The sequence below is a fragment of the Peromyscus maniculatus genome, chromosome 1 (assembly GCF_049852395.1).
Source record: "Peromyscus maniculatus bairdii isolate BWxNUB_F1_BW_parent chromosome 1, HU_Pman_BW_mat_3.1, whole genome shotgun sequence".
Lineage (NCBI taxonomy): Eukaryota > Metazoa > Chordata > Mammalia > Rodentia > Cricetidae > Peromyscus > Peromyscus maniculatus.
This window is the reverse complement of record NC_134852.1, coordinates 128565243-128576892: the sequence shown is the minus strand read 5'-3', so window position 1 is coordinate 128576892 and position 11650 is coordinate 128565243. Positions and strand designations below refer to the sequence as shown.

The window sequence follows — 11650 nt, the reverse complement described above, 5'->3', positions numbered from 1 at the left end:
CTGTCTCTCTTTCTAGTTCCCAGGTGGATGCTACTGGTCCAACAACCACACTTTGAACACCATTGCACAAAATAAAGTAGCTGTAGGATAGTAAAAGGGGAGTTTCCTTAGGACACATGGGGACGGGGAATGCCTCTGAGGCTGGGAAAGGAAGGCAAAAGGTTAGACTCTGGAGCCCTCACTCTTTACTTCTAGAAAGAAGCAGCAAGGACAAGTGAGCTCTAGAATTTTCTAGTGAGTTTTAGGAGATATCAGATAATGGGAAGTGATGGCTAGCCTCCTTCTTACTTTTTCTTTCTTTGCTTTCTTGAGGCAGGGTCTCACTCCAGTCCCGGTTGGGCTGGAATACCAAACAATCCCCCTAACCCAGACTCCCCGATACTGGGGGTCTGGATCACCATTCTTGGTGTGTTTGGCGTCAGATTTCTATGGCATTCTTCTAGGGAGACTTCAGGCTCAGGATACTGTGTGGGATTGATTAGCAAAGATCAGGAGAGATGACTTTGAAGGCTCCCTGGATTCAGGATTGTGACAAAGTTAACACAAAACAGGGGTTCATAAAATGTGTCCCTTGCTTCCGAGGGTACAACATTTCTGGTGAACGCATAGGAGCTTGGTGCTTTGAGGAAGCAATCAGAGGAACCCAGGAATAGACATGGTGGTAGGAGTGACTCTAATCAGCATGAAAACCAGGAACTAAGCCAGTGTAGACCAGTGCAGACCTGCCACTCCTCAGTTAAAAAAACAAAAACAAAAACAGAGAAAGTGGCATGCTGGCACTCATGCTGGCCAGGAGAGGACAGGCACATCAGGCACACCAGAGAATCAAAGTGGCTCAAGTACAAGGTCAGCTGATGGGGGAATGTCTTTCTGTACACTGAGAGTATGTGTTACTCTGATTGGTTGATAAATAAAGCTGTTTGGCCTATGACAAGACAGCTTAGAGGCAGGCGGGAATTTCAAGAGCGAGACAGAAAATAGATGGGGGAGACGCCAGTCTGTTGTCCAGGGAGCAGCATGTAATGGCACACAGGTAAAGCCACAGAACACATGACAACATATAGATTAACAGAAGTGGGCTGAGTTTAAGTGTAAGAGCTAGTCAGTCATAAGCCTGAGTTAATGGCAGAGCAGTTTTAGTTAATATAAGCCTCTGTGTGTTTACTTGGATCTGAGTGGCTGCAGACTGGGCTGGACATAGGAAAGCTGCTGACTGCAGTCAGCTCTGAGCCTTGTCCTCATCCCTACACAGAGACAGGAGAAATAAGAGCCCTCCACAAAGCAATTACCAGGTTCTCAGGCTCTCAGGTGTCAGACAAATCCTGTTATTATTTTAATGTAAACTAACCTAATAATTAATGTATGTGCATGCATGCTCATGCGCGCGCGCGCACACACACACACACACACACACACACACACACACACACTTCTTTTCACTCCCTTGGTTCTATTCCTCAAGAATTCTGACTAATAGAAATGTCATCCCTTCTGGGACTGCACTGGGGTGGAAATGTTGAGTAGGGGACCAAATGTGGACCCCAGTGAAGTCATCTGGCCATGAAGAAAAGTCACTAGCAAGTCAGGAAGTGTTGTTTGAGGGCCATTATGCCTGAGTAACACCTGCTCTCCTAATTAAGATCTTTTCCCCAGCTTTCCATACCCGAGTGGGTTCTCTCTGTGACCTTAGAGATTCTTTCGACAATAGCAAGGTCAATAGATAAAAGAATTCCCATCAAATCACATCAATGGAAACAGCCCTGATGACTGGGCTCCATCTAGAAGCTTCTATCTTCATGGTCTTCAACCCAAGTACCAAAAGAACCCTGGGGCTGTTTCTGTAAGACACAGTTAAGGAATGTTTATTTATTTATTTATTTTTTGTGTGTGTATGTGGCAGTGCACATGTGTTTGAATGCACATGGAGGCAAAAGGTTACCATCATCTGTGTTTCCTTGATTGATTACCACTGTATTTTTTTTGAATCTGGAATTCTCACTGAATCTGGAACTCACTGATTCATCTAGACTAATTAATTCCTGTCTCTGCCTTCCCAGTGCTGGGATTACAACCACATGCTGCTCATTTTTTTTATGTGAGTCTGGTGGCTAAAACTCAGGTCCTCACTCTTGAATACCAGGCACTTTGCTGAGTGACCTATTGCTCATCTCTGGATATAATCCCTAACACTTGATTCTCTTTCTCCATACTGAGCTCTTCAGCTGCAGACATACATAGATTCGGACTTGCAGAGTGAGAGTGGGCTGTTTATTCTGTATTTTAATTTTCTATACTGGATAAATAGTGGCTGTGGAAGGATGAACATAGAGCGCAGGACTGGATGGATGAGGAAGAGCTACTGGATCCCGTGGAGCCCAGAAGGGCCTTAGGGGTAACTTTATGCTGCTGTTGCTCTCTTAAACTTTGTAAGGACAGTGAATAAAGTGTCCACATTTCAACCTTTCCTGAACACTGCAGTTTGGAGCAGCTATTCCCACCAAGCCAGAGGGTCAAAGGAGAAGGGAGTGGGTACTGAGCTGCCTCGTGCGGCTCCTATCATGACTGCCAACTTTGAACTACACACACCCCACAATCCTCAGCACTTACAAATCCCCTTGAGGGAGAGCTCAGATGAGTGCATTGGTTACCTTCCTGTGGCTGCTTCCAAAGCCATATGAGTAAAATACCGAAGCAACTCCAAGAAGGGAAGACCTGTCTACCCTCATGGTTTCAGACCGTTGAGCTGCGGTTGCTTGGCTCCATGCGACAGCATAAGAGGAAGGGACTTCTCACCTCCTGGTGGGAAACTTTCAAAGGCACATGTCCAGTGACGCACTTCCTCCAGATAAGCCCCCTCCTCCTGAAGTTTCCAGAACCTCCCCAAATAGTGCCTCTAGCTAGGGCCTGAGAATTCAACACAACCTATGGAAGCTGTTTCATACTCAAGGCATGGCGATGTACACAAGGCTGGCTTTAAGAAGGGACTCTATAATCTCTAAGCATTTTCATATGAGCACCTGTCACACTGTCGGTTATGAAAGGGCCTGTCCTTCACCACGGGACATTTATGATTTCCTTATACATGGGAGTAATGTAAGCCACCCGGCATTTCTGTTTTCTCACCATCTTACTTCCCTGTGGGAACTGTTCTTGTCCTCTTCCATACATTTCTAGTGAGGCCGTTAATCATGGTGCACTCCTCCCTCCCAGCCACAGGCATGTGCATGTCATTCAGGCTGGGCCAATCAGAATGTTAGATTCTCCTCGTACCTGTGATTGAGCCCCCGTGATGCTTAGGACTTACTTCCGTCCTTTGAAATGGAAACTGCAGGTCACCAAGGGTCGGCCTAATCAGAGGAGCTCATTCTCCCTCAACCCACTGTACTGGCTGCTCTCTTCCCTCTCTGAATGCTTGAGCAGTGAGCCCTGAAGCTGGCACCCTTTTACTCAGAGACAAGGTCAGGCAAGAAAGGTTCTATGACCTTGACCAGAATACCACCTTAAAAGGTCAGCGCATTAGGACCTTTCATTGTCTTACAGTTTACTTTGTGTTTCACTTGCATCGAGAGGGCGTATTGGCTGGGGAACATGTAGTTCAGTGGGTGGGGTGCTTGCCTTGCCTAACGTGCGCGAAGCTCTGGAGTCTGATCCCCCAGCACTGTATAAGCCAGGTGTCGTGGCACCATCCTGCCACCCCAGTACCCCAGAGGTGGAAGCAGGAAGATCAGGAGTTCTGGGTCATTCTCAGATGCATAGTGAGTTGGAGGCCAGCTTGACATAGGTGAGACCCTGTCTTAAAGAAAATCAAATCAAAACAAAATAAAACAGCAAATGAGAGAGAGAGAGAGAGAGAGAGAGAGAGAGAGAGAGAGAGAGAGAGAGAGAGAGAGAGAGAGAACGTATAATGGCTTACCTACACAGTCTAGGTTTATATGAACATACTCTGATGCTCACAAAATATCACCTAACAATATGTTTCTGATCAATGCATCCCCATTGTTTCCCTGTGTGTGTTCATGGCACGTGTTTACACACCAAGGATGATTCAAAACATTCAGTTACAACTCAAGCAGCTTGGAGAAGAAAGACACTGGGAGAGGCAGGTTTAGGACAGAGAGGGCAGGCCAGGAATTTGGTTTTTTTTAATATCCAATGTATTGTGCTGCCCTACTGCACTGTTTTATTTTATTGTGGTGCTTTGGGTCAAGCCCAGGCCTCACACAGGCTAGGCAGGGATTCTACTGCGGAACTTTAGCCCTAGTACACAGGGGTCAGATACCTCTCCATAAAGGTAAATAGTCCGGGTTTCGCAGGCACCAGGTCTCTGCCATTGATCATCAGCCTGACCACGTTGCCCGGCAGCTGTCACAGAAACATGCATCCCAGTAAAGCTGTGCTTGGCCAGTTTGCTGAGCTCCATGTTCAACCCTCTTTCTGGAGAAATGGAGCAGCTTGTTACAGAGAAGTTTCATGGCAGAGGGATGAGGACTCCACTTATCTGTGGGTATAAGGACACATATATAGACTGTAGCTATCTTCTGGGTTTTGATTCAGGGTGTCACCATGTAGCACAGGCTGGCCTGGAATGCCTAATCCTCTTGCCTCAGCCTCTTGAGTATTTGGGATTTTAGGCATGTGCCATTAAACCCAACTTATATGTGTTTCTTCACCGATGCAGTCAATGCAAAGATCTAGTGTTGGGCCTGATAACTATTGCAATTTTCAAGCTGTAAAGAGTTCAAACATGGGCTCTATGACTATAAAGGCATTTTCTGCCCAGCCCGATGACCAGAGTTCAATCCCTGGACCCATGTGGTAGAAGGAAAGACTAGATAGTCATCCTCTGACCTTTACATGCCTCCTGTGGCACACACATGCCTGCCCCACTCCCTGACACACACACACATCATATGTACACACAATAAATAAATACATTTTATAAAAAAGAAAATTATAAGAAAGAATACAAATGGAATTTTAAGTGTCAACAGCAGCTGTAAGGCAGTATAAAGCCACAAGCTTTCCCTTGGCCAGAACACGTGTTCTGGATTGTTGCCAGCCTTTGTAATGTAAGTTCACAGACTACGTGGACATCTCTCCATAGATCCCTGAGATTAAGCACTATTGGCCCCCAAAACAATTCCCCTGCCTGCAATTCTCAGGACTCAGTTTAATGACAGTCCCTCAAGGAAGCCTTCCCTGACCCTCATCGCTCTGGATTAGCGTCCCTGCTCTGTACCCTCGGGGTTTCCCCTTGTCACTCCATAAGTCACAGGTAGTTCTGTTTGTCCGTCTTGAGAAAAGGTGTCATCTACCTCACTGAAACAGGTACAACCTTGGTCTGAGTCCAGGTGACATCTCAAAGCTGGACTGCAAGCGCCTGTGAAGGACAGGGCAATGATCAAAAGGTCACAGGACCCTGGAATCTAGTCTGGGGGTGACCTTGCACGCTCATCTGATGAAGGCCTTAAGCTGACCTCTGAGGATGGAGCAGCCTTGCATGAACAGCTGGGCCTTCCTGGGGAGTAGATCAGCTTATCCCTTTACTGTGGATAGCTCACTCTGCCCTCCAATCCAGCACTACAGCCTCCTCACTTGTGAAAGGGAGAGAGATGCCACTGAGCAGCCTTGCGGAATTCCCGCAGAGATCAAACAAGGATCGGTGTGGTGTGCTCGGCACCCCAGTGTAACTAACACTTTACTTGAGTGTTGGAGCCGTACTTGTGAGCAGCCATTGCTGTCCGTTTACTCACTCAGCAAGCACTTAAATAGTTATTAAGCACCCATTGTGCTAGGTACTTCGCATGCAACCAAGACATTTAATAATAACAGAAGTAGACTTGCAGGTTCTATGATTTCCCATACCAAGTCAACACTTCCCTTGCCAGGGTCCTTTGTATTCTCACAGACTTCAAATCTTAAGAGATGAAGGTCCCAGGGGCCAAGTGTGGTGGTGCACACCTGTAATCTCAGCCCTAGGGAGGCAGAGGCGGGAGATTGGAGAGTTCAAGGACAACCTTGGCTACATAATGACTTTGAGGCAAGTCTGGGGTACACAGTGGGACCTTATCTACAAAACACCGGAGAGAAGAGAGGAGCATAGGTAATTATGACAGTAGCGGTGATGGGGGCAATGGAGGTGGGGTGGAGAGGAGGGCAAAGGAGAAAGGAGAGGGGGAGGGACCAGGTGAGAGGAGGGGACAGAGAATCAAGAGAATCAAGAATTAAGTTTGCTCCAAGAAGTTCATCTCCCTTCCCCCTAGGATCAAGCATTATGGGACCAGCAGCCACAGCGGCTAGGGGAAGGACTCAAGTTTAGGCTTCCTCCTGTATCCCAGCTCCTGGAACCCATATACCCTCCAGACAAGTTTCTTTACCTCTATATGCCTCCTTGTTTGCATATCTAAACAGTGGGATAGTAAAGGAGTCTACTTCAAGCTTATCTGAAAATTAAAATGTTGACTGTGTGCCGAAGGTAGAAGACAGACGTGAAGCTGGGCTTAGGTTTAGCAGGGCTCGGTAATTCGTGCTTGTAACCTCAGGCTTGGATGTGGAGACAGCAGCGTCTGAGGTCAGCCTGGGCTACATGGTGAGAACTGATTTCAAAATTAATAATAATAATGTAAGCTAGATGTTACTATTTATAGAAACATCGATCAAACTCTTCTAGCCCCTCCCATCTCTCCAAGAAGTAGGCTTCCTCTGTGAAGCCTCCTCCCCCACAAGGGAAACACTGAATTAACACAGGTAAATACCGTCATGTGGTTAAGCCTGCCAAGTGTGAGGAAGGCAGTCAGTGCCTTGGGGAGTGCCCTGACCTCTCTGTACCTCAGTTTCCCCATCTTTAAATAGAGGCCAAACCCAGCACAGGGGCCAGAATCTGCCAGCACAGGGACCAGCAACAAGTGGACACCTTGCCGAGGACCTACCCTGCTCTAGGCTCTGTAGTTGAGATAATGACAGAGCCAAGGCACACGAGTGGTGCTCTGGAAACATGGACCTCCCTGACCCATTATCCAGACTCAGTGTGTTCTTTCCCAAGAGAAACAGAAACACTCCCTACAAAGGACTCCAGAGACAAAGTGTGACTCCACCATAACCCAGCTTGGAGGACCACAGTTTACTTGGTTTACTTACAGAGCATGGATGAGGGGTTACTTGCAGGAGTATGGGTGGTCCCCCAAAGAATCTGCATCACTTGAAAAAAAATCTCACTTTTCCTTAGCTGCATATATGAAGGTCGTCCACCAACCCAACTGGCTTCAATTAACCTTCCACCGTCTATATAGTCTAGCATCTCAGGAGACCGTGAGGCTGTGTGCCATTAGGGCAGAATTACGTACAAACGGCTTGGAGGTGCAGGAGGGAGCAGCCAGAATCTAAGGCGAGGGTCCAGCTACCCTCTCCAACCCCTCCTTATATGAGGGAAGGCCACCAGTCAACAAGCCCTACCTCCGTGTTCTCTTACAAAGTAGCACAGCTGCTCTGATGAAGGTGACGGCTGTTAGGCTCAGAGGATCCAGTTATTCAACATGTCGCATGCTGTGCTACAAATGTCGTACTCCCAGATGCTAAATTTTTCCTTGTGTGCGTTACATACTTAATTACTTCCATATTCCTTTACTCATTTATCTCCCCTGGAGGCTAGGCTGGGCAGAAATTTGACCCCATTTTTATTGGTGAAAAAGACCGGGACGCCAAGAGGTTGAAATGACAAGCCTGATGAGTTGGTGAGCAGCGACACCAGCTGCCAGGCATGGAAAATAGAAACTCAAGGAGGGCCACGTTCCACCTCAAGTCCCTAGCTGGAGGGTTGCACCGACCTTAGTGGCCTAGCGAGGGAGACCCTGGGCTGGGAGATGCACTGGCGATCTTCCAGTGCGGGTTGTGGGGGGGGGGGGGACGGACGGGGTGACGGGGTGACGGGGAGGTGGGTCCAGGCAGCAGGTGAAGTCCACCGCCAGCGACAGGTCCTGAACACTGGAGTCCCAGCTGCCCTCGGGCAGAGTCACGCCGGCGCTGGGTGGCGCTATGCGGCCGCCCTGCACCAGACCTGTTGCGTCCTGGGCTCGGTAAAGAGGCCCACCCAGAGCCGAGTCAGGGTGAACGTCCCCCTGCCCCAGCACTGTCCCGGGAACTGCCAGGTCCGCCCTAAATAGGTGGCGCCTGCCCTTCAACCTCTACTCAGTCCCCAGCCCGGTCCTAGGCGCGTCGGGTGCGGCTAGCATAAAACTTTCGCCAAACCGCTCGGACAGAGGGCGGGTTGAGGGGACCTTCCAATTCCAGACCCCACAACGGTCTGCGCGGTGTCACCTCAGCCTCTCAGTCGCCCCAGAAACCCTGCTGTCGATCAGGCAGTGGATCGGTACCACTCTAGTTCCTGCCGGCGGCGCTGACCCGGGCACCGCCCCCGCCTACCCCTTCGAGGTCCCCTATCCCCTCCCCCGCCTCCCGCGCTCCGGCCCCAGCGTCGCCGGCCCCGCCCGCGCCGGGGTCGCCGCAGTCCCCACGGTTCGCCCGGGACTTCCTGGCCAGGCGTCCCAGCTTTATTGCAACCCGGGAGCTCCCCAAGGTGTGGCTGTGGGTGCTGGTCCACCAGAGGTTGAAGCCGGGGACCTCAGGGCATCCTGGTTCTGAGCTCCAGGGAGGCGGCCCCGCAGGGTTGGGCAAGGACGGGGCGGCCGGCAGAGGGGCGGGCGCCGCTCATCAGTCACGCCAGTCACGTCTGGGGCCACCCGGCCGCCCACTGGTGTCTTGCCGGCTGGTCGTGCCACCTCGCCGTGCCGGCGAGGGCAAAGGGGCTGTGGCGACGCCATGCCCGGGCCGGAGTGAGTGAGCGCGGGCGAAGATGGCGTACATCCAGGTAGGACTGTGGCTGGGGGGACGGCCAGGGGATACCGGGGACCGCGCCCCCTCGGCCGGGAGCGCGCGACGCGGGAGTGCGCACCACCCAGCTCCCACAAACTTACTAGAGGGAAAAATTAAAAAAACCCAAAAACAACAAAACAACGGTTGCCCCAGAGCAGGCACCTGTGCATGTCCTGGAACCAGGGCAGGGGACCTCAGATCCGGTATGGAGGGCCCTGCTTGGGACCTGCATTCTCGCGCTCGCCTCCCTGGGAAGGGAGACCGTAGGGTGACTTTGCACACACCCCCACCCTCGTCCCCCTGGGCACCCACCCCAGGGGAGGGGCTGCAGGAGGGCGGCCCGGGGCGCGCCAGCCACCCGACCCGCCAGCGCCCGTTGCCGTGGTGACGGCTCGGGCTAATTGGCCGATGGAGCCAGCTGGAGGCAGCTGTTCAGACCTAGAGGGACAAGGACATCGTTCGCCCGGGCACTGGGTGCAGAGGGGTGGGGACATCCAGAGGCCAGAGCACACTAGTGAGGGCTGTGGGGATGGTTACTTTAGTCCGTTGAGGTCTGAGAAGTGCAGGATCCCCCCCCCCCCATCCCTCTCACAGAGCGCCCCCAAGACTCCCAGACGCAGAGAATTTCCAAGTATCTCCCCCCCCACACCCCACCCAGCCTTTGGAGGGGACAGGTGGGAATGGACTGTGTTGCTTGGTGAAGAAACCGATTTCTTTTACAAATTGCGAAGTGGTGACAGGTCATCCCCAAGGTCACGCGGCCAGACTCGCGAACAGATCGGAAGAGCTGCGGGGTTCTAGGACTGCATGCTCTTGGCAGGAGAGGAAGGGAGCAGAGTGACTTCCAGGTCCAGGGGCTCACTTTTGTCTCCCAGCCTCAGCTTGGTGTGTTTGGAGGGGGGCAGGGGACTGCAGACCCCCTAGGGCTCCCCTGCTACCTTGTACCCTGCTCCTCAGATGGCCTGCCACCAGGTGGAACCTGACCCTCTCCTCTGGCTTTGATCCCCAGGAATGGCTTGCTTTTTCATGGATTGCCTAGGTCCTGATTTCAAGTTCAATGAAGGTCACATTTACTGTACATCTACTGTGTCTTGGAAGTTGTTGGGATGCTGTTGAATAGTTGCTCAACACCAAGATGACACCAATTATGGAACAGCACTGAGGACATAGGTCACAGTCTCTGCCCCTCTGATGTCCAAGGAAGTGAGCAGAGAACAGTGAAACCAGTTTTGTGGTTCTTCATCGAATTAATATGTTTTCTTTTTCTGAGACAGGCTAGCTCCTGCCTCGTCTTCTGAGTGCTGGGATTACAGTGGTGGGTCACTGCTCAGCTACCTAAACCGTATTTCAGCACAGAGAAGTTAAGTCACTTGCCAAGGTCACACACACAGCTACTTAGCAGTCATAGTGGGATGTGAACTGTAGGCTGGGAGGGGGATGTGTAAGTCCTGCTTCTCAGGGGGTCCTGGCTCCCCTCTTAGAAACGGTCTCTGACCGTCTACAGAACAGGAATAGTAGTATTCTTTTTCTTCTGCCACAACTTTTCATTGGGGAAAACAGTGCTAAAGCCAGCACAGGGAGGTCAGAGAGTGGGCGTGGCTATGCACCCACAAAGCTTTATTTGTTTCCGTCAATGAGTTTCAGAGACTTTCTGAAAGTCAGGAAATAGTTGTCAGTGATGTTTTGCAGTCATTTAAAAATTCTCGAATCCACAAGTCGCCCCCACCTTTCATCCCTGCAGCACTCTGGAGGCAGAAGCAGGCGGATCTCTGTGAGGTGGAGGCCAGCCTGGTCCACACAGCAAGTTCCAGGACAGCCAGGGATACACAGAGAAACTGTCTTGAAAAACCAACCAACCAACCAAAAACAAAACGGGAATCCTTCTTTGCTGGAGGGCTGGGTAGTGGCCTACCATGGGGCTGTGAGCTGGCCTCTGCTGGCCTCTGTGGGGTGCCTGGGACTTTCTCTTTATGCTTCCTGGCTTGAATCAGTTCTCCACTGGTATCAGAAGAGGGAGACCAGAGGATGGGGTGAGGCAGATGAGACCCTGGCCTTGGGTCTTCCTTCCCGTTCCCTTTGTCCCTGCCTTGGGCTGCTCCTGGGCCACCATCATGTACCTGGGCTTTGAGAAAACTGTACATCATCGGGCAGTTTCCCTGCTCGTCCTGGCTGTGTAAATGGCTAAATGGATCTCTTGACCACCTGTGCCTTGAGAACACACCCGCAAGTTGCTAGAATGCCACAGGTGCTTGGAAAGCATTCCTTCACATTAAACTTTTCACTTTGTGGTGCCTGGGGGACCCTGGAGGACTGGGGAGGACTGCACATCTCAGGGTGTGTGTGACAGTGGAGAACAGCTCTTCTTCCACCATGCGGGGCCTGGGGATTGAACCCAGGTCACTGAGTTTGGCGGCAAGCACCATCACTCACTGACCCATCTCACCAGCCCTCAGCTATTTGGCCTTTTTTCTTTCTAGACAAGGTCTTGCTGTGTAGTCCAGGCTGGCCTCCAATTCACAGCCTTCCTTCCTCCGCCTCCTGGGGCCAGGATGATGGGCACACACCAGTATGCTCAGCTTAGAGCAAACAGCTTCAAGGGAGCCCCACGAGAGCTCAGTCTTTAGGGCTTGAACTTGCCAGGGTGGCTCTTGGTGGCTCTTGGTGACCAGGAGGAATCATCTTGTCTCAGAAGCCACAGAGAAGGTGTGTTTATTTTGAGGTTGAGAGTCACACAGCATTTCTATATTAAGAAATCATCAAAAGAAGCAATCCAGGCTCAGAG

The 11650-nt window shown here is 51.0% G+C and overlaps 1 protein-coding gene across 3 annotated transcripts in view; it reads left to right on the top strand.

Moving 5' to 3' along the window:
- Positions 1 to 8469: 8469 nt before the first annotated feature.
- The window catches only part of Syt17 (synaptotagmin 17), a 72536-nt gene continuing 69355 nt past the window's right edge, over positions 8470 to 11650 (top strand). The window contains exon 1 of one of the 3 annotated variants that reach the window (XM_076550845.1): positions 8470 to 8863. In XM_076550845.1, coding sequence (XP_076406960.1) covers positions 8849 to 8863 — 15 coding nt within the window. In that variant the 5' untranslated portion in view covers positions 8470 to 8848. The remainder of the gene's footprint in view (positions 8864 to 11650) is intronic. The other 2 variants (XM_006985686.4, XM_016004115.3) reach the window with 2 other exon arrangements.